The sequence below is a fragment of the Amia ocellicauda genome, chromosome 1, assembly GCF_036373705.1.
Source record: "Amia ocellicauda isolate fAmiCal2 chromosome 1, fAmiCal2.hap1, whole genome shotgun sequence".
Taxonomy (NCBI): Eukaryota; Metazoa; Chordata; class Actinopteri; order Amiiformes; family Amiidae; genus Amia; species Amia ocellicauda.
In genome coordinates, this window is record NC_089850.1 from 55,176,034 (window position 1) to 55,198,661 (window position 22,628).

Genomic DNA, 22,628 nt, shown 5'->3' on the forward strand with positions numbered 1-22,628 from the left:
TGCTCGTTTGGTGTCCATTAATAACGAACTGATCCAAGGATCCTATCCAGTCTGTTTTTAAATGTTCCCAAATTGTCTCTTCAGCCACATCGTGGGGGGGTTTGTTCATATTGTGATGCCTCTCTGTGTGAAGAAGTGTCTCCTGTTTTCTGTCTTGAATGCCTTGAAGCCCAATTTCCATTTGTGTCCCCGGGTGCGTGTGTCCCTGCTGATCTGGAAAAGCTCCTCTGGTTTGATGTGGTCGATGCCTTTCATGATTTTGAAGACTTGAATCAAGTCCTCACACAAGCGCTTTCCAATGAGTCTGACATCTCAGGTCAGTTTGATCACTCCAAGGCAATTCTCAAGTTAAAGAGAATATTGTCACGTTGACTAAGACTGGAAGACAGTAAATGTTTGAAGAATTTGAACTCGGCGGTTTGGATTTCACAAACATTTTCTCATGCCTTTTGGAGTATTACGCATTATTATTTAGCATAGCCTTGGAAACTCTCTCTTAACTGAAAAACAAACCTCATCAATATTTCAGAAATATATACATCTTGGAATGTAATTCTGGCATCTGCAGCCTTTTCAGAGCAGCGATTTCCATAAACAAGCAGGGGGAATATCTATCCATTTGTCATGACTCATTTACCACACGAAAATCAGTGTTCAAAGAGGTCCATTTGCTGTTTATGTAAGAAGATAAAAGACTCTAAGAAAAATGTATAATGAATGAAAATAAAACACACCACAAATATATAAAAAAGGAGGAGAATAATAATAATAATAAAAAAAGCACAGCAGGAGAATTGACAATAATAATATGTAGTGACACATTGTACTGAATACAAATCAACTGTTAGGACAAAACATTACTGGAGTTTCTGGGTTTCTGAATAAATATGAATGAACAAATGAATATTCAATGTGTTTTGAAGCTCCACGAGCAACACAGAGTCTTTCTTCAGTGGTCTACTAAGCCATGAGTTTGTTATGTGATTAAGATTGATGTATCGGTGAGTGTTTTCTTAAATAATGTAAACCCCTATAGCTATGAAAGCCTTTACTGGCTTGTGATGACATCTGTGAGAATGTAAATCGGCCCTAAGAGCTGAGCGTATACTTACTTTCTGCTCTTCGTGATTAATGATCACATTATATGGAGTTAATATTAAAGAAAAAGAGCAAACAAACAAACAACTAAACAATACAAAACAAACAAGATAAAAAGCATAAGAGATTAATAAGAGATATTGCTTCTTAGACAGTGCTGCTGAAAAATGATGTCTATTACTAGAGCTATAATGTTTTTACATTATTTTCCAAACAAAAAACATACAAATTCAAGCCAGTATAGTTTACACTGTACATATTTTATTTGGAAGTCATGAATTATCAATGGATTATTTCGAATGGCGGTTTGTGGTTTTTATGAGGGTCTTCAATGCAGTGGCTTTGCAGCAAACTCATTTCTCACAACCTCACTGAGACACCATCTCTACTCTGACCTTGTGGAAAAAGTGCGGAAACTTGGACGATGCCTCAAACCCTCAATGTTCACCGGCTTGGGGTGGCGTTGCGTGAGAAATGAGACTTCATTCTGAAATGTCCCGCTCCATTCATAGCCAGTCTGGTCATTGGCACTGGTCAGGGAAAAGCTGTGAATGGATCAAACGAGCCATGACTCACGCAGGGGGGGCTGAGAGATGACTGACCACACCGCTCTCAGGACTGTAGACTTAACCCCTCACGGCCGATCCCTCCCATCCTGTTTTGAGTCTGCCGGCCCGTGATAAGGTGGCCCTGGCAGGGAGTCAGAGTGCCGGCCTCAGCCCTCGAGAGCAGAGGAAACGTGTCCCAGGCGAACGCGGGATGACAAAGCGCAAGCAAAACAATCAGTGATTCACACAAGAGTCTGAACAAACAGCGCTCATGGGCTCCCTGCGTATCACGACATGAATGTGAGACCTCGGCATTCCTGGAAGTCCTGCTGGTACCGAGGAAAAGGGAAAATGTGCGTATGTCCCTGCTGATCTGGAAAAGCTCCTCTGGTTTGATGTGGTCGATGCCTTTCATGATTTTGAAGACTTGGATCAAGTCCCCACGTAGTCTCCTCTGTTCCAGGGTGAAAAGGTTCAGTTCCTCAGTCTCTCAGTAGGACATTCCCTTCAGACCTGGAATAAGTCTGGTTGCTCTCCTCTGAACTGCCTCTAGAGCAGCGATATCTTTCTTGAAGTGTGGAGCCCAGAACTGTCCACAGTATCCAGATGAGCTCTAACTAGTGCATTGTACAGTCTGAACATTACTGCCCTTGTTCTCAATTCTACACATTTGACAATATACCCTAACATCCTGTTTTCCTTTTTTATTGCTTCCCCACGTTGTTTGGATGGAGAAAGTGATGAGTGCACATAAACTCCTAGGTCTTTCTCATGCGTTACTTCTTCCAGTTCTATTCCTCCCATAGTGTAATTGAAACACAAGTAGAAATATAGAAGCAGAATTATCACCATACCCCTAATCTAGTATGCAGGCAGGTCCACCGGTGTGTGTCGCTTCCTCACCTCTCCAGCAACCAGAACCCCGAGCAGGACGGCAAGAAATTGAAATGCAGATAAGTGTGTCAAGACGCGCAACTGCCTGTGATGATTCCTATTGGTCGTAGATTATCAAACCTGCGTGTAGATCTCAGCAAGGGATATATCAGGGGTGGATGGGAAAGATGCTGTGCCTCCAGGGGAAACCAGCAACTTGACAGTATCCACAGTCAATAATGGGGAAATATTTAAAAAGATGGATACTGAAAAGACACAATAGTATCTCCTTCATTTGATATTTTATGAACAAAACACTGCAAATGAAACTGGTACTAGGAATGTATGTGTTTTGTACTGTTTTTGCATAGGAGAAATGATGTAGCCCTATTGTGGGTGGCATGTGATAGGCTCTTTCAGGATGCTGCTCATTGAGGTTCCTGAATCTACCAGCACCCAGTTGCAGTGTATGACAGGTGCAAAGCATTTCTCTTTGATCCAGAGTGGCAGGAAAATCAAAAGGAATTCAGACCAAAAAAAAACATTCAAATAAACAACAAGCATCTGCTGTGAATCCAGATCCTACCTGGGGAAACAAGGTGCCAACACGCCAGACGGCTCTCGCCCACAGGTCCGGATCAGAGCCCCTGTTTCTGGTGGCCGTTATTCCTCAAATAGCTGGTTCTGAGGTCTGCGGCTGCTCTGACAGCGTTCAGCCTCTGCTCACTGATTTACTGTCTGTGGCTTTTATCTGGGACTCACACATGGGGTCTGCGGTGGAAAATCCTTCAGGCAGTTAGGCCTGCTTGTGGGTCTAGCTGCTAATCTGCCAACAATTCTGCGCTGGAGCTGCAGTTCTCCGACTCGGCGTGTCAACCGTCCCACTCCATCAAATCTGCGTTCCGACTTCTGTCAGACACGACACTTTAGGATCAGCCAGGGAGCACTTTCGATGAATTGAGATTCAATTATTGCTATTTCTACTCTGATTGTTCTTTTTTATTGTTGTATATACATCAAAAGAGTAAAAATGCTCAAATGGAATGGGAACTATGCAAGAAGAACAGATCAAAGTCAGAGAAAGAAAGAATGGATCCCAAGAGATGCAGAAAGACCTAGAAGATGACCACATGGAAGAATGCGAGATGAATTGGGACATGGGAAAGAGTAACTATAAACCTCATGATATATAAATATTTATATGAGGCATGGGCACGAGTATTCGAATATTCGAAGGGACGTTACTAGTCGATTACTTGTGAGAGTAGCTGAATTCTAGAGAAGAAAAAATAGTATAGGTGTATTTAAAAAAATGAATTAAATTAAATATAAAAATCAGTTATCAGTTACACCCACCTGTATCTATCTATCTATCTATCCATCTATCTCTCTCTATAAATATAGCATCACAATGTATTCCGTGATGGGAAATTCAGTTTCTGAAAACAATGTCTGCCGGCGGTTTTCCTCGCGTCGAAAGTGTATTCATAATAAAGTCAATACATATTCCAATGTGGCGTTTCTTATTTACATAAAATTAAAGCTGAATGCTACATTAACCACGCTTAATGCGAACTCCTCTGTCAGCGCTTCAGAAATCTTGACGAACATTGAGTGCCGCAACCCGGCTCGTGTTCTTAGCACAGTTGGAAGAAATAATGGAGAATAATTAGAACGCAGCCTCGATTCACAGACATTTGTTATGCTAATGGAAGCAATGGCACGAAAATAAAAAATAAAATAATAAAATAATAATAATACAAATAAAACAAGAATGTGAAAGTATTGTTGTTCTTGGTTTATAAAATAAATGAGAACTTTTTCAGATGCAGACTTTCCTACGAGGTATTTTAGGAAAGTATTTTATTCCACACAGTGAAAAACAATCTCAGCCTCTAGTGCTGAATAAGTACAGGAATAATTAACAACTTGTACATCAGTCGTTTTCCAGTGAAAACCCGAGATAAGAATCCAAAAAACTTGCTGACCTACATTCCTGAAGCTGTCGCATTTCACTTCTCTCCAGACGAATATAACTCAGATTTCACCTTCCAGTATGGCAGGCCTCAGACTGCAAGCTACAGTAGGCCTCCTTGCTTCTCCCTCGCTCCGGCTCTCCGCACCAGTGATGTAATGTCTGTATTTCTAATGATATCAGTCTCTGAAGGGAGCCAGTCTTTCAACCACCTTGCCTTCTGTTTATGTTGATAGAAACGGTTTGAAGGCCGCAGAGGAATTACCAGTCCTCCGGGACGGGCTTAGCCATGAGAATTGAAATTGGACATTGCTGTGATTCCTTCCAGAACTCTGATTGAACATCCCCGACTGAGAGAGAGCTGCCCATCTCAGCCTGGGATCACATTTCAGCTTTACAATATCAACTTTTGTATGATAATATAGTCAGTCCGACTGCTGAACAAGTATTTTTAGTCTGAATTTAGTTCCAACATGGAATCATAAATTAATTTATTTATTTTAGCTGTAATAAGTGTGCATACACATGGGGACTTGACCTGACTACGTGGGGACTTGATCCAAGTCTTCAAAATCATGAAAGGCATCGACCACTTCAAACCAGAGGAGCTTTTCCAGATCAGCAGGGACACACGCACCCGGGGACACAAATGGAAATTGGGCTTCAAGGCATTCAAGACAGAAAACAGGAGACACTTCTTCACACAGAGAGGCGTCACAATCTGAACAAACTCTCCAGCAATGTGGTAGAAGCGGCAATTTGGGAACATTCAAAAACAGACTGGATAGGATCCTTGGATCACTTAGTTATTAATGGACACCAAACGAGCACGATGGGGCGAATGGCCTCCTCTCGATTGGACACTTTTTTATGTTCTTATGTTCTTACACATACAATATGGATGGGTTTAAATCGGTGACATGAATAGCATTTGCTGTTTTGTTGGCATTAGTTGTCTAATGATCTATCTGTGTTATTAAAAAAAAATGGAAGCATACTCTCCACTTTATTCCAAGCCTCTCGTTGTAAATAATCCCTCCTTACCCTCAACATGACTTCGATGAATGCCATGTTTGCTGTAGTTGTCGTCTAATTGTGAGCTACTTGCCCAAACGCCACATCAATCTGGATTCTCAAAGGGAATTTGTGAAAGCAGCTATAATGAGGTTTATGTCTCTTTTTTAAACCTATTACTACACAACTGTTCTGTCTCTGTCCCCTCCCTGATTCCTTGCCTCTTAAATAACGTTTGACTTGAACTGAATGAGATACATGTTTAGAAAGCCACTCCGAGGTCTCCGCATTCTTCACATTCTGCAATGCGTCGATTGCACCTTTTTGAAACTATATTTTCCTTTGTGCTGATTAGGAGAGTTCAGGAAGGGGTGGGGTGGGTAAAACAGTCTCCTCCTCCTCTATCAGGATGAAGTAGAAACTAATCCGCCAGCTATTACCATTTTTACCAGCCCTTTCAAACCTCATTTGGCGTAAGATGTTGAAAAGGCCAACATGGTTGTGGCAGCAAAAAGAAAAATCCTTTTTTTTTAAAGAAGGAAAATAGAAGTGAAATCCATATATTTTTAGATAATCCTCCTGTTTCCAAATAGGAAATTATTATATTTGATGTTATGGCAGGACTTCCTGCTGCAGAGGAAATAGACAGATTTTTGTGTGCTTGTCTCCTAAAGTAAGAAAAACAGTGTGCGTCCTGGCAAACAGACAAAGACAAACCCAGACCCCCCCTGCCCCAGTCTCATTTATATTGTGTCTTGCAGCTAAACACTCGAAAAGCAAAGGGGTGCTTCTGGCAGTATAAGTGGGGAGAGGAAATTACATTGATTTAAGTTAAGCATCGTTCGGCTTTTGTTAATATTTTTAAATGGAAATGGATGTTCCCAACTGTTTGTTTAACATACTCTTAGATGCTTTTCCTCTCAACAATGGTAAGCAGATGTGAGGAGCCAGCTACTGTATTTCAAGATGAAGCCGGCAACAGCAGACACATTGAAGCAGCAGATTTCTCCACCTTGTTCGTGACACAAGTACAAAATACACAATCGCTCATTACGACCCGTACAATACACACTGCCACAAAATAAAGCACACTGACTCAGCAATCGTGAACTTCTATGTGTTTCCAATTCAAGATGTGTTATGTTGGGTGCCGATAGCCAACAGTTCTCGGACAACCACAGCTGCTGACAATACCGGGATGTGCAGGGGTGAGACAACGATTGAGTAGGTCTGTGTGGAAATATGTCACCTGCGTTTCGTCTGAATCGGGCTGATTGATTGTAGACAGGAATTCGGGCAATTGAATTTTCCCAGGCTGTTAAATAAATAAGTAAATGCTTTAATTACACGGTCTGTGATGCAGGGAAATAATGACTGTGTTAAATGACATTGCAAACTTGGATTGGTATTGTCAAAGCATGATGGAAGGGAAACAAGGTCTAGTTCTGATTAGTCAGATCAATCCATAGGGAAACTTAAATACCATTAATACTACTTCTAATATTATTATTATTATTATTATTATTATTATTATTAAGTACTATTATTATAAAAAAACAAGAACAGCCTATTGACCACTAAAGTTTGTACTTGGTTGTCCTTTTGCTGAAAATCGAAGGGTTCACAATAATGCTCCTGCTTTTGAAAACGGATGAGATGTTAATTTGTTCAGTCGTTGCCATTGTGTGTGTCAAAGCGTTTGTTGAACGCTGAGGGCAATGCAAACAGTGGCGGTTTAATTTGGCTAACTCAAATTAATCCATCAAACCCCGCGCAGGCACACACATGTCTCCTTCAAGGTCCTTTGTGTTGTTCAAATACTTCAATACAGTCCATTGACAGCCTTTGCTCAAGACATCAGTAAACTTAAAACACGATTAGAAAACAAGAACAAAACAAAAAACCTGAATCCCGAAACCCTGCTATTCAAAAGGCAAAGCACACAAATAAACGTTTCATTTGAAAGCTGACATCGGGGAACAATGTGTGTTCATCGGCACTGATTGAGAATTTCAGCTTGAAGGGGGTCTTTCTTGTTTGTGCTGGACTAACAGGGGGGTTATTTCACAGCACTTTATAAAAATGAATGACCATGAGGCAGAAAGGTCAAAATAGCTCTGAAATACCAATTAAGAAGCTCTCACAAGGTTTTCATGCAAAGCCTGGGATGACATTGGCCAGGTTGATAAATTATCCACGTCTGTGTATTGGAGAACTTAAAAATAAATAAAAAGGTCAACAGACGTGCGGTTTGTACAGAGAAACAGTTTGAAAAACGCTGGGAATCCAGATAAAATAATATAAACTGGACGGATCTAATTTACCTACTCAGAGTTACGAGCAGGAACAGTTTTAAAAATACTTTTAAAATGGCTATTTGCATCTTTATTTTGTTTAGTGTAAATATTAAAAACCAAAAGCCACACATATATACACACATACTTCAACATACTGTATATTTTAATAACAGGAAACAAGGTGGCATTTATTTTTCTCTTTGAAACTAAAAGCCATGCAAATGAGTATAAACATATTGTACAGATCCTTTAAAAAGGGAAAAATAAATGTATTTATTTGTTGTTAATTTTTTTATTTCTCATAACACAGCTACAGGGAAGGTGTTAGTCAAAACTGTGTAGAAGATGAAGGAGTGTAGGTGCTTCTGAGATTAATGCTCACTTTTCCCACTGAGTTCACAGCGACTAACTTATTCATCTCAGCTGCTGAGATAATCAGCCCATTTCCTTGCAACATAAATCCTCCAGCCCACCCCACCGCACCTGGCCGACCAGTCCTCAATGTGGACCAGACCAGAGTAGCATTTTAACTCCATCGGGATCACTTTCGCTATGCTATAAACTGGGCATTGAAATGTAATGAAAGAGACACATGAGCACTCAACACTTGCTTTGCAATTAAACAACGTGCTTCACTTGCAATCAAAATGCAGTCTGAAATCAGCAGTAAGAACCTTAAATGTTTGTTTCCCCCCCCTTAAAAACTAGCATTTCAGTTTATTAAAAAAAAAAAAAACATACACCCTCCCAGTTACAACCCAGTCCCTCTTGGTGAAATTATACACTCCTATTACAACCTGATGGACACAGTTTGACATTTAAGAACACATTGGAACGGTTAGGGGAGGTCTGACCTCTGCCATTCGACCTGAACTCTACTGACACACACAACCAGCCTCACTGAGATCCCCAGGGGAAGCTGCTGCTTTGGGGGAGATGTCAACTTCATCCCCTTTAACCCTGCGGTTTAATGGCTCTTTCTTTACTCAGCGCTTTGTGACAGCCCTGATCTTTGCACAGTACCAGCAACTTTAACATGGTGGCTGTTGCCCACTTTCTATATACGATTAAGCCCTTCACAGCTCCTCCTTACTTGTGATAGCAATTCTGTTTTTCAGATCTCTCAAATGCTTAACGCACTCTGTAATAACAGACAACAGTATTACAGCAGCAGTAAAAACTACAGATCTTGCCTACCGACCACCAGCATTGAGACTATTATAACTTCAGATTTTTCAAAACCTTCTGCACACCAGCTCGATCAGCTATAAGAGATCCAGATAAGAAAGGTGATGCATCATTAACAAATGATTGTGTAGCAGTAGAAGTGCACTATGTGTATTTGTATATACATTTTTTTGGGTGGTCTTTTCCAAGCAAGGTGTCATCTTAAAAGAAGGGAAACTGCGACCGTTCGGACCCTGGAGATTTGAGGATGTTGAGTTCAAACGGAGAAACAGCCCAGAAATCCGTGCAGATGAAAGGCATGTGTTTAGGTGCCAGGAGGGCTCCGATGCCCCGTGTCTCGCAGTCTTGAGACAGAATCACATTTGCATAATGTGCAAATTTTAAAGTTTTTGCCTAGGAGCGCTTCCAGCTTCTCCTTCAGCCCCCTCCCTTCCTCCGTGTCTGTCCCATAATCCCTCGCACACTTTCTACCTCAATTCCAGCCCACCTCACTCAAGCCCTTACATTTTTTTTTTTCCTAAGGTAATAATAGTTAGACTATGAAATCATCCAGGCTCCAATCCCCTTGGCTCCCCAGTCACTCATAGCAAATCTTGAATATTTATGACTTGCGAAGCCAGGAGAGTGGGCAGGGAATAGTGGCTGGTGCAGTTTGACTGCTCCCTGGGTATTGTCAGCGAGGGGCCTGACTAGACCCGTGAAAGGCCTTCTCGGGGCCCGGGCCGCCATACTGGAATGATTAGAGCACAGGAAGCTCAACCTGACATGGCTGACACTCGGCCTCTCTGCCACATCCTGTCTCCCAGACGATCAGAGCCGAGATATTTGATTGGCCCTGACACTCTGAGCAGATATATATCTTCTTACCAGGAGTGCAAGCGAGAGGGGAGGGGGGTGTGTGTGTGCGTGTGTGTGTGTGTGTGTGTGACTTCTACAACGTTGTGTTTTGCGAGGAAATCAAGACGGAAAACCGTTATTTTACACTTCCTTCATTACTTCCTTTCTTCCTTCCTGCCCTCGTCTTTTCAGTTTGCTTTACTCGAATTATATCCACTTGATCTTAAGATTAGGACTGATTTGTCTCCATTATCCCAGCGGACAGAAAAGTGAAGTATATGCCTCCTTGGTCATGCTAGCATCTCCCTTCCAATCATCCCTGCATCCCATCAAGTGAATTCCTGGCTCTGGAGCCCAACGTAATGTCCGTCATACTTCAAACCCCTGACATGAATTCCACACAGCTGCCCTGGGCTTCGGATGCAGTTCGGGAAGCATTATCAGACACATTACTTTTCTTGTTAAAACCACAGTGGATAACTGCAGAGTTGATTACCTCAGCGCTGCCCCCATCCTCGCCCTCTTACAATTTTCATTAACTCCATCACCACCCAAAGAAGGAACTAGAAACCCTTTAAATAAACAGACGTGACTCCTACAGTTTCACACAAAACTGCAGCTTGCATGCCTCAGTGTACACATGTATGGAAGCAGGTTCTGTTTTGACTCTCATCTCTGGATATTGCATTCTTTCTGCCTTTCGAAGTTCGACTGCACTTTGTGAAAGGTCACACCATTATCTTGCTCCTGCTTATATTGTGTCACACTTCTTATCATCGACCAATCCGGCTCCCGCTTGTTAAGGAAGACAAGACCACAATCGACATGTCCGTCTGCTTATTCTGCATATTGCCAGACTCGCTTCCTTCAGAGGAGTATCTGCTGAGAAGAACTTTGCTGCCACCTGGTGTGCACTGGACTCCACAAGGTTAGGTGAGGGAGTGGTGGAACAGAAGGACGAAGTTTAAGAGACTGAAATGCATTCGTGTGTGGCATTATACTCCGACACAGAGAAGCTAGTACTCCTTGATAGTGAAAAAGAATCAGAAGCAGACACCTGCAATTGCAGTTAACTTTATTTCAGAAGCGCAATATGACGTTGATGTACAAGAACTGCACACATGATGAAGGTGCCTTCTGTTTTGGATGTTTGTATTCAACATACCCATTAGTGCAGCATTTGACATGAATGTGAACAGGTGTTTCCACAAAATAATCACATATTCAGGCATTCAGCAACTTTCAGATTCATGACTGCTTTAATACAGTCCAAAGAGTATATAGTACATATCTATATCTAATTGCCTATGTAAATATGTAAGTATATTACAGATTAAAGCAGCAGCATGTCAGATAGATAATTTCATAAAACATTTTTTGTTTTTCAAGCAGCTTTCCTTCGATCTGCAACAATGTGGGGCACATCAGGTGCGAAATCAATCTAAACTTGCTAAACCTTATTAAACACTTAAGCGTCTACTGAGACAAATGCTTCAGCTGGTCCATTCAAAGTCCGGTTACAATACAGACCTATGGAAAATAAACACAGGCATTCTGACCTAGTTGAAAAGTCTGAATGAAACTATAATAAGCAGGGTTCGCCCTATCCCTGGATAATGACCAGCGCAGTAAAGCTGAGGTCTTGTCTCTCTTTCTCTTCACAGATTTTTTAATTAATACCAGACATTTCAACTTGCCATAGAGACCCCCAAACTCTTTGATATGAAAAACAAAACCCCACAAAATCTAAAACATGCATAAAGGTGTTTTCTATGGTGTACCTTTGCAGTGCACTAAAGCAATCATCTACACACTCTCCATAACATCAAATATCATGCAGCAACATCTAGTATGACTTCTATATCTGCCCAGCCCACACTTGGAGAGGAAAATAATTTATGCTAAAGAAAGCACCAAGGTGTCTAACTATTAATTATTATAATAATAAATATAAATATTTTAAAATAAAGGACCATCTTTGATGAAGACGCTTTTAAATAGCAAATACATATATTAGCAAATCATACTTTTGGTATACATTTTTCCTACTAAGTCTATTTATTGGAGAATTAAAAACAGAGCTGTAATTATTGCCTATTAATTAAAGCTGATGTGACTACTTCTAAACTTCTCCTCCAGCTTCAACTTGGTCCCATCGTCCTCATAACGGAAATAGTTTAATATCTGATTAAAATGACCAGATGTGCTTATTTTCTGTTTTTGCAACACCTGGTGTCTAGAAAAAAACATCTTTATGCATCTGAAGTCTATGCTGAAGCATTTTGTCAAAGGATTTATCTTTGGGTGGAAATTTCGCGGAACCGCAGAAATGTGAAGATGTTGTGTAAATCACACAGTTGCATAATTAGAGCCTACAAATTTGTTTACAGGCTTCTTTTGAGAATCGCAACTCTTAGGGAATCTGTTAAAACACCAATCATCTTTGCCATGAGACTTTTATCTGTATTCCACTTTTTGCTCACAGCAATGTGGCTTGTGAATGGATTATACATTTTCAGAAAGCTTGTGAATTACTACTCCTACAGCTACTAAACCTGTAATGAAGTGTGTGTGTGTTTATAGAGGTGTTCAGAAGGCGAGGCGAGGAGAGTGAGTAAGGCAGTCTAACCTTGCCTGGGAGGTCAGAAAGCAGGTGGCTTGGCGGTGAGGTCCAGCGCTTTGTCATTGGGTGTCTTCTAGTAGAGGTAGCAGCTCAGCTTGTCCGTCCTCCGGCACTTGAGCAGCTTGAGGAAGGTCTCCATCTTGTGGGCGTCCTTCTTGAAGCAGGTGAGCAGAGTGTAGTCCCTCAGGACAGACTCCACCACCTCAGGCTGGAAGTCGTCGCGCATCAGGGTCTGCTGGTACTCTGAAGTCAGCATCCCCTCATCCAGCATCTGCCGAGGAAAGTCACAGAGCAGGTGGGTGGGCTGTATCCCAGTTGTACCCCCCCGTGGCGGTGTGGAGAGTAGGATTGAGATAAATCTCTTGTGTCTAAGACAGAGAAGGTGTGGGCGGGTCTGAGGAGAGACTCTGAGTGCTGAGTGTCAATACGATTGAAGACAATTGTCATACCTGTGTTTTTCTAAGACACATCTTAGAAAAAACAGACCTATATATTTCTGATAAAGTCAACAACTGGGTTATTACATCAAACATATTGCATGGAGAATGAAAAAAATATAAAAACACCAGCACCTATGCAAGAACAGTTTTCACTTTCATAGCAAGTTTTTCTAAAATGCTGTGTGAAGAAAAATCAGTCAGCATTCAATAGTATTTAATCAGGAAGAAAGGAGGATAAATCTGTTTTGGCTTTGAAGAAGCAGACTACTTTTCAAATCATCTTTGCACATTCCTGGCATGCTAGAAGATGCAGCAGAAACGGTGACCCACCAAGTGTCTGATTTCATGAGAAAACCCTGATCAGGAAATCTCTGAGATTAACATAGGGAGCATACCAGGCACTGACCGCAACTTTGAAGCCTCCTTTTTGTGATAAGTATGTTCGTCAAATTGTTCTAATTTCCCATGAAACATATCTAATGATCTAATAGATCAAATTCAGGAATTCCCACTCTCCGATTTAAAAGGAATTCAACTCGTTTCTTTAATTAAATGTGTCAGTGTGCAGAGCGACTGTTTTGATCTACGTTCTCATTCTCAAACGATATTCCTTGGGCGCACCCCCCAGACACTGAGAGGTACAAGCGCACACAACTCCGAAGACTTGACAAGATGGGAATCCAAGGTGGAATTACAATTTTATTTTTCAGTGTAAAATGATATATGTTGATGTACAAAATGAGTTGATATCGCAGAGGGCTTCCTCCAGAGCCCTTTAATTAATCACTGGAGTCACTTGTTTCCATTTCTCATAAAGCACTTTCATTTCCATTGAAGAAATAGGGAGGGGATTATTATTTGGCACAAATACATCAATATTATTGGTCCCAGTCACAACTGACTTGTGTTATCTATTAAAAGCCTTATACGTTTTAATAATATAAGATTAACAGAGTGAAGACTGCAAGAAGGCATTTGTTTAAATAAAAACCTCTACTGGAGTATTCCTAAAAGTATCAATGTACACTTAAGGATGATGCAGAAGAATCAATAACTTAATAGTTGAGGAAAATGTGTTGTGTTGTGTTTCCATTTTGCTGTGGGAACTCACATACCTTCCTAATAAGGACCACTACTCCTTGCTCCAGACTGGGCAGCTTGTCAGACACCCACTTGGTCTTGTTGAGGAGGGTATCAGGAGCATCATCGTAGCGGTCTAGGGTGGTCTGGAGGTAAACCAGGGGCTCGATCCAGGACTGAACCAGCATCAGCACCGAGTGCAACAGCCATTTATCCTGAACAGAGGAAACGTTTAGCATGAGTCTGTGATGAGAGAGCAGAGGCAGACCGTTCTCACGCTTCCTGGAGGCCACACCACACAGAAATGCACTCTCTTAATCAATACTACGTGAATTTGTTGTGAATCACTGTTCACTGCTGTGTAATGCGTTATTACACTATGGTGTTTTTCATTCCTTTGTTTATGCAATAATTACATAGTTATAAATGCAGTAATGTCCCATTTATTAAATGCACTAGCACAATGTTTGGCTGAACAAAGCAGAACAAGGTCCGTTCAACCTCCTCTAATAATGTAGTTTGGTTAGATTGGTTTGATTTGGTTAGATTTGTTTGTTACAGTGTTAATCCATATTAATGAATCCCTCCTACGTTAAACATATGGGGTCATAGTAATAGGCCAAACTGATTAACAATGATTTTTGCTGAGAATCTAGAATCTAGACTACAGAAAGAAAACAACATACATAAGCACATAAATAAAAGTAAATAACGGCAACATTAAAATGGTTCTAATTGTCTAAACTGAAAATATTCTAGGCCTATACTAGAATTGTATAATTTAATTAATTCAATTTTATTTTTAGAACTGTGAAGAGTTTTTGTAAACACTGTATAATCACAAGGGCTGTTCCACAATAGTTAATGCTATGAAACCTATTCTACTTATTATATAATTTGGATGCAATTTTAATTAGATTTTAGTTTGTCATCTCCAAAGCAAAAGTGACCTGTTGAAATTCTTAATACTCTCAGCACTTTGAAGAGTTTAAATAGATACTGGTTAAATTTGCTTAAAGGGGATGAGCTTTCTTTCATTCTTTCTTTCATTTTTTCTCGTAGTCGCCAAACTATATGCAAAAGCAGTCCATGTAGTCTGTGTGAACCAGGATCACACTGACATGCGTTATGAATAAACCACCTGCACTTAAACTTAGTATGAGCCCTGGATAAGATACCTTTCTACAAAACAGTGTTTTTAATTCACTTGCACACAATCATTATTTCAGTTCACATCAAGTGTAGTGTTAATGCTCGGGCCAGAGTGGAGAACAGTCTGCTGGCGGAGTCTAATTATGCATGCTTCTATAAACGATCACAAATCCATTGCAAACACACTAGCGGAACATTTTAATTCCCATCTGCTTACTGATATCTGCTGGATTTCACTCTTGGATCCGGGGATGGGGAAAGCCTTGGTTATGCAAGTGCTGCTGCCTCGAATCCTCTGAGAGCGCATCGCATAGGGGACAAACATTTCCTCCTAGAAAAAAATAATTAAACACAGAACGCACACACATTGATTTGTACTTCATTAACGCAGATGAATGTATGTTTCTCTCAACAGTGACACCAAAAATCCAATTGTTTAATAGTTACATAAATGTAAATATTCCGGTTCCATCATACAGAAATATAACTGGTATATTTACATATATGTATTATTGTTATTTATATTGCTAACAAGATTGTCTATCATGTGACAAGTTCACATATTTTTACAGCCCTTTGATTAATGTGATATTGATATGGAGTTTCTTGGTCAAGTTCTGCAGAAAATAATATGAAAATAATTATTATAATACAAATTAAAATAAAAAGTGAAACTGACAGCTTAAAGTAAAAAATAATTGTGTGTGTTTTCAATGCTGTGTATATAGTATATGGACCACAGGCAGGTCCACTAATTTGTCTCTGATATTACTAAGCATTTCACTGGTGCTAGAGAGTTTAAATTTGGCACTTAATTTGTTCGTGCAGACTATATGAGAGCTGGGTTATGAATACATAAAATCTGCCTGATTAATCACTAGATAAAATTCATATTAATTAGCCCGCTTGCAAATTACATGCAAATTATGTGTAAAATGTGTTTTTGCAAACCGGTAAGTACCTCAATAAAAATGTCTTGCCATACTAAAGGTTTTTCTTAACAGATTCGGTTTTGTTTCTTTATTTTTTTTGTGGGGAGGGTGGTCACAGCTGTTTGTAAAAAAAAAAAAATATATGACCTTGGCCTTGGCTCGTCTCAACAGTAGACCTCTCATAAATTCAATAAATCTGAGCCCTCAGGAATGTAATCATCACATCTGATTGAATATAGGGCTGATGATTTAAATACCGACATGAGCCACAGTAATCTCAGCCATCGTACAGATAACACTAAGAGAAATAAATTGCTGGCAGTACTTTTGCTTTTAATGAATATTACGACCCAGTCGACCCAGCAAAAGCATGCACTCCAAAATGCCCACATTGACCTTTCAGAAGCAATTCGAGCACCATTCTTGTCAAGAATAAGGGTCGATAAACACTCGTCAAGACTCCCAGCAGGGCAGGTATTTCTGCGTTGTCTGTGCGACTGCGGGTGTGAGAGTGTGCGATCGTGGTGGCCTTGGATCTACTTACAAACATGGAGCAGGACTCCTCGGAGACGTGGTAGATGAGCTCCGCGTGTTGGATCACACGGTCCAGCAGCTTCTCCAGGGAGACGGAGGAGCAGCGGCTGATGCTGCCCTGCTCGTCCTTGCAGTCCAGGGGGTAGGCCAGCCCGCCCCAGCACTGCCACAGCAGCAGACCCCACACACAGCCCTGGAATACTAGCAACACACACCCACACTTGACACTTAAACAAGTGGGCACAACCCTTAGCTGTATTAAAATGAGCACCTCACTTGGAAAACAACCATCTCATGGATTCCACTCTAGGTTCTACTCTGGACACGTCTTCCTCACAGAACAACGTATGCACGCTATACCTAGCACCTACCTCTGACCCACCTGGCCCAACAAGACTATTGTTTTGGTGTTCCTCCAGTTCTATGTCTAATTTTCTAAGTCTTCAGTTTAGGCTTCAAAGAAAGATGATCATTAATCTTTAATTAAGGTATTGACCATTCATAATGAATGAGTAGTTTCTCTTTAACTGGAAAACCCTACTACTGTACTTACTCCCACTGTGGCAATAGACGTACCTTTCAGTGTGTCCATTCTGCTGGAGAAGATGACCTTTCTGACTGTTCCTGCCCACTAGGGATGCCCTTTTTATATGGTCTTAACATGTTACAGATGACCCAATAGAATCCATTGACACGCAGGTTTTACAAAACGTGGGTGGTTCTGGTAAGGTGATATGTGCTGCCACAACTTTCCCTTTTGACTAGTCATCATAATAGTAACACAACAGTTCTCGACAGCAGATGGCCTAGACGTGTCTCTGACAATATCAGGTATCAGAAAAGTAAATCCCTTAAGGTGTAAGTGTGGAACCTTGTGCCTTCAGAGTGGAAGGGAAACTGGAAAAGGTTTTATTTTATGCTGCCAAGCTGGGGCAATTCTAGGATTTTTTAAATGGGGGGCATTAAGGGGCCATGATTGTTACAGAGTGGCTGACATGTGCTTGGGTGGTCCGGAGGCATGCTCCCCATGCAGATTGTTTTGTAAAATGGCTTTAAAAAACTCAGTTTGTAAGATAAGATTGAAGCAAATTATAAGGATAAGCTGGGCAATTCAGAAAAATCCAGCAAAAATGAACCACCATATTTGCTACTATTTGCTAGTGACAATTATTATGTTTTAATTGACATTAACACAATAGACTATAGACACCTTCACCACTCACCTCACCCTCAAAAGTGCTTCAATATTGATACATCCCCGAGCATTTGCTCAGTACAAGAGGGGATGATATTAGTGAACAAAATAGGGTCCCCTTAATATGCAAAAATAAAATAAATTGCCTGACTGGACAGAACTGGTACACAACCCACCAAAATCACTGGAATACATCTTTAACACTACATTAACTACCCCCTCTTAACCCATTAGCTAAACATACTGCTCCACTGATAATAGCTTGTGCAGGGTTCCCATATCTGAAGTTTCAAAGAAATTAGGCTGATGGATCTTTATGGGCTCCAACATTCTATGTTGTTGAATCACAGGAAAACACAGATTTTTGGGTCTGATTTATTTTTTTCACGGAAAACTAGGAGCCTCGGTCATCAGTAAGAGAGGCTCTCATCCTCCCCACGATGCACTCGCTCTGTAGATAGTTCGGTGGGATCACATTGTGAAAAGCAGCAGATGGCTTGGCAGCTCACAGAGAATCCATGTTAAATGCCTACATCCCTCCTACGTTAGACACACGGGGTCACAGCAGAGTGCCAAACTGATTAACAATCCATTATTCAAAATATATATATAAAAAAAATGCAGACAACATGAAGACGCACACAACATACACCTGTAAAAGTACATCATGGTAGAATTAAAATGGTGCTAATTGTCTAAAATGAAAAGATTGTACTCTAGAATTCTATGCAGTTCATTCTATTTTGGAATTCACCATTTTGGGATTATTTTAACCAGACCCTTTAGTCCTATTGATCGCTGCTCATTGTTTAGAGTTTAATCCTCCGTGCTAAGTTTAAAGTTGTCTGTCTGTTGGCTTGTGCAGGAGATAACATGAACTTAGTTAGTTTCTATCTTGGCAAATCAAAACAAAAACAATGTGCAATAAAATTCTATAAAGCAAAACAAAGACAAAAGAAAATCAGAGACAGTATTTCTCTCTAGAGACTGTCTTAGATCACATATTGATATTCACTACTCAGCTTGAGATACTAGTCTTGGGGTGGGGGGGGCAAGATTGCTTTTCATCTCCAAGTTAGAGTGGCTAACTGGTCCAATAATTCCACAAATCTGGGAGGCAGGTCAGGCTTTTCAATCACATTTTAATTGATTTTAAGCAACACTGCCAAATGAGCTTGCGTTACTGAAATCACTAAGCTTAAATGGTTTGTTTTGTTTCACCCTCTTGTCAACATCATCTCGGAAGACGACTCCTGTGAGGATCGTTTCCATCAATCAAACCTGCACAGCTTAATGACTCGTGCCTCGCTCTGATTGGACGAGAGCTCGGTAAGTGGGAGGATGTCTCAATAAAAAAAAGCTGGCCAGAAACATTAAAATAAACACATGTGTGGGCGGGAAAGTTAATTAAATTAGACACACTGCTGTCTTTTCCAGATACTTGTATGTATATATAGATATGTTGTTTTTTAAGATATATTCCCTGTTTTAACCAAAGATACTTGTCCATTCGCATTTTCGTCCAATTTGTTCAGTGTGCTAAAATCACATATTTTACTTCCTTTATTTCTGTCATTAAAACCAGTTGGTTGGGTGCCTGTGGTGCTACAGTCCTGTTTACTGCTTACCATAGATTTGAACATCTGTGTCTATAAGAGGACTTGAAAGCAACACTGCTATTTCCTGGTACTTTATTATGTCATTAGAGTTTGAATAACTACCAGCTATAGCCCAGTCCTGGCAGTGCTCTGGCTATGACTGCTATGCTATCTTTTGCACAATTTCACAATATCAATAAAAGCTACATTTAACAAAGTGCCTGAATATGCATTTTCTTGTGTGCTGTTTCTCCCGCATTCAAAACAGTTTCAGCCCTGCATTGAGGTATCATGTCAATTTTCACTGCTTCACTGTGATCAGATATTAAATAAAAGTAATTTCAAACTTCAGAATTAAACATATGAGAAAATAAGCACTTTTTTTCCAAACATAGAGAGGGGAAAAAAATGGAAGCATGATTCTGTGAATGTCAGCGCTGCCAATAATATTAATGTATGTGTCTCTTACATTGTGAGAGAGGAAAAATTGCATTTTGACACCTTCAGATTATTTTTTAATATAAAAGATTTTTTCCTTTATAGAGGGGGCGGTGGTGGTGAGGGGGGTGAAACAGCAATACTATAGTGCGATGCTTTCACTTGAAATCTGAAATGTAGAGATAACATCATGGGACAAAGCAATCTCAAATTGGCAACCATTTATATCCAAACCTATTGTCGTATATTTATTTATGAGACTAATAATGATTTAATGTAATGCATGTATACATAATATTGCATCATTAACAAGTGAAAATTGTAAGATATTTGACAATCAGGGGTGTTTTATTTTGTTTCTATTTAAAGTGATTTGTCAACCATAAAATTTTCCTAGATAGATCTCTCTCATTATATATATATTTATATATGTGTGTGTAGACAGAGAGAGACAGAGAGACTACATGTGCACTTTTTTCCAATTGATAATTAATGTGGCTCACATTGAACAAAAGGCCTTTTAAGATCAAGTGTGGTTACTGTGACATTTTCCTCTAACAAAGGGACAGAAAAACCTCCTCAGACTGGAAGCATCTAGAAGCATAATGTTGATGAGGCACTGAATGCCTGTGTCAATGAGTCACCCTTAAGAAGCGCCGAAAAAGACGCCATAACCCTAGACGAAACCAAAGACGGGAGAGAGATGGAGAGAGTGACACCATACCGAAATGTCAACTTTACATAACCAGCACATCCCCACCTAGAACAAAATATAATCCACAATCCCACAGCTCATTCATAGCTTCATGAGACACACAAATCACGGTCAAAATCATCTTCTTTCTCTCTCCACATTCACAGTGTGGTTTAAAGAGAATTTGATTTTCTTTGAAAGGGTGTTTTTGTTGTTGTTCTTGTTGTCGTTTTTAAGGACCCATAAACCATAAGGGGAAAAAATAATAGCACCTTATAGCAAAAACAAGATACAGCTAAGAGAAACCTTTCAAAGAAGAGAAGCTTGTTAGATGAAGGAGAAGATTGTGTACGTTGTGTATTTTCAGCTGCAGTAATTTCCTATAAAAGTAGTCTACAGGCAATACTGTGGTCTGCTTTTTGGGGTTATTTAAACCAAATGGTGTCATGCAGAATTTACAAAATGTATTTTAACTGAAGATTCTCCTTTCCCTTTTCAGGAATATTTTCATTTTACAAAGACCTGTATGTAATGTATTTTCTAAATATGTTTTGCATAGACAGGTACGTTTACACTGCCAATATGTTAACGAATGGGTCCGTTTCTTTGCGACAAACAAAGTAGAACAAGGAATCTGGAGCAAGAATGAAACAAGGTCAGGTTTCCACAATCCTTCAGGGTTGCAGAGAGAGTTGTGTGGCTGGCCTTTGGAGAAACACAATGGTGAACAGACTTGGTGTATTACAATCGCATTGCATGTTGCACGCGGATATGGGGAAAGCAAAAGATGACAAGATTCAGGGGCAATTCTCTGTGGGATTGAAGGTTTTATTCAGTCCCATTACATACTCAAGCTGTGATGCATTAAACTACATGACACCCCTGGAGGGACTGCAAGTGCAGCGGTATGAACCTGAGTTAATCTGTCTGAAGAAGCAGATCCTTCTTCGTGATGAATAAAGTGTGCATGAGGATGTGCATCGACCTCCCAAAGGAGACTGCTGCCAGAATACACATATGAATATTTAACAGGCGGAATTTAGGCCAATTATTTGCAATGTACATCTTCCTGGTGGCTGATTGGCATTCTTAATAATCAATTTCGGAGCAATTGGCATTGCCCTTGTATTGGGGTTATTAATCTGAAAAGGCTAAGTGGCACAGTGGCGGTCGTGTTCACTTCTGAAGCGGATATTAACAGAGAATGTCTGGGCTTAGCTTTGGGCAGAATGGCGATCAACATGCGCGACACTCCTCGCCTTGTTTTCCAAATAAAATAGCTTCCCTAATCCCCTAGCAATTAATTACTAACAAGATCAGTTAAGGTAATGTGATGGGAGGGTCCCGGGGGGATGGATTGAGGGGGCTCCCCATTAGTACCCCACTCACGTCACTAAACCTCCCTTCCAACCACGCCACCCCATTTTTATTATTTAACTAACACCCCCTCTATTATAACTCCTTCCCCTTACAGGTTCGACGCCAGAGGCACCCAACACAAAGACAACAGCAACTATCTATTCCGAATTTATTTGAAGCCATTAGCAATATAAACTTGGAAGCAGGACATGAAGTCTGTCTCCATAAGTTACATAAATAGTAATTTATTATTCTAAACTAAAAAGCCTTTAATAAAAAACCCGGGCTATCTAAACTATAAAACTACTCCAAAAAAACTAAAACCAGTACTTATAGCGAGCGAAACCACGAAGCTCCCCTCTAAAAGTCCCTCGGGCTGCTCTCTCGGCTCTCAGGGGCTCTTCTAGGGTACAACGAGGGAGGATTTTTGTCTGGGGGGGATATGCTGGATATGTAAAGTTGACATTTCATGTCACTCTCTCCGCTCTTTGGTTTCATCTTGGGTTATGGCGTCTTTTTCAGAGCGCTTCTTAAGGGTGACTCATTGACACAGGCCTGCAGTGTAGGGTAGCCAGCGCCGCTTCGCCGTATCCGGACCTCTTCGATAAGCGGTCATGGGTGCAATGCCGGTGCACCCCTCTCTTCCACTCACCGGGCCAGGTGGGTGCTGGGTTTCTCGTCCCTCTTCCTCAACTGCCTTGCCTCCTTTTCTCCATTTCCATCCTGCTGCCCAGCCACTCACTTGCAATCAAA

At 40.5% G+C, this 22,628-nt stretch overlaps 1 protein-coding gene across 1 annotated transcript; it reads right to left on the minus strand.

Moving 5' to 3' along the window:
* Positions 1-12,472: 12,472 nt before the first annotated feature.
* smtlb (somatolactin beta) lies at positions 12,473-17,183 on the minus strand. The gene is made up of 5 exons (XM_066714155.1): positions 17,168-17,183; positions 16,602-16,792; positions 15,343-15,456; positions 14,009-14,188; positions 12,473-12,724 (listed from the first exon to the last, which is right to left on the minus strand). Exons 1-5 carry the CDS (start codon positions 17,181-17,183, stop codon positions 12,527-12,529), a joined length of 699 nt encoding a protein of 232 aa, XP_066570252.1. The 3' UTR covers positions 12,473-12,526.
* Between the last annotated feature and the right edge of the window lie 5,445 nt (positions 17,184-22,628).

What these genes read in the sequence shown, in the direction of transcription:
- smtlb (XM_066714155.1), bottom strand. An exon ending in AGGAGTCCTGCTCCATGTTT is followed by an intron (nt 15,457 to 16,601) that starts GTAAGTAGATCC and finishes ATTTTTTTCTAG; the next exon opens with GAGGAAATGTTTGTCCCCTA. An exon ending in TAGTGGTCCTTATTAGGAAG is followed by an intron (nt 12,725 to 14,008) that starts GTATGTGAGTTC and finishes TTTCCTCGGCAG; the next exon opens with ATGCTGGATGAGGGGATGCT.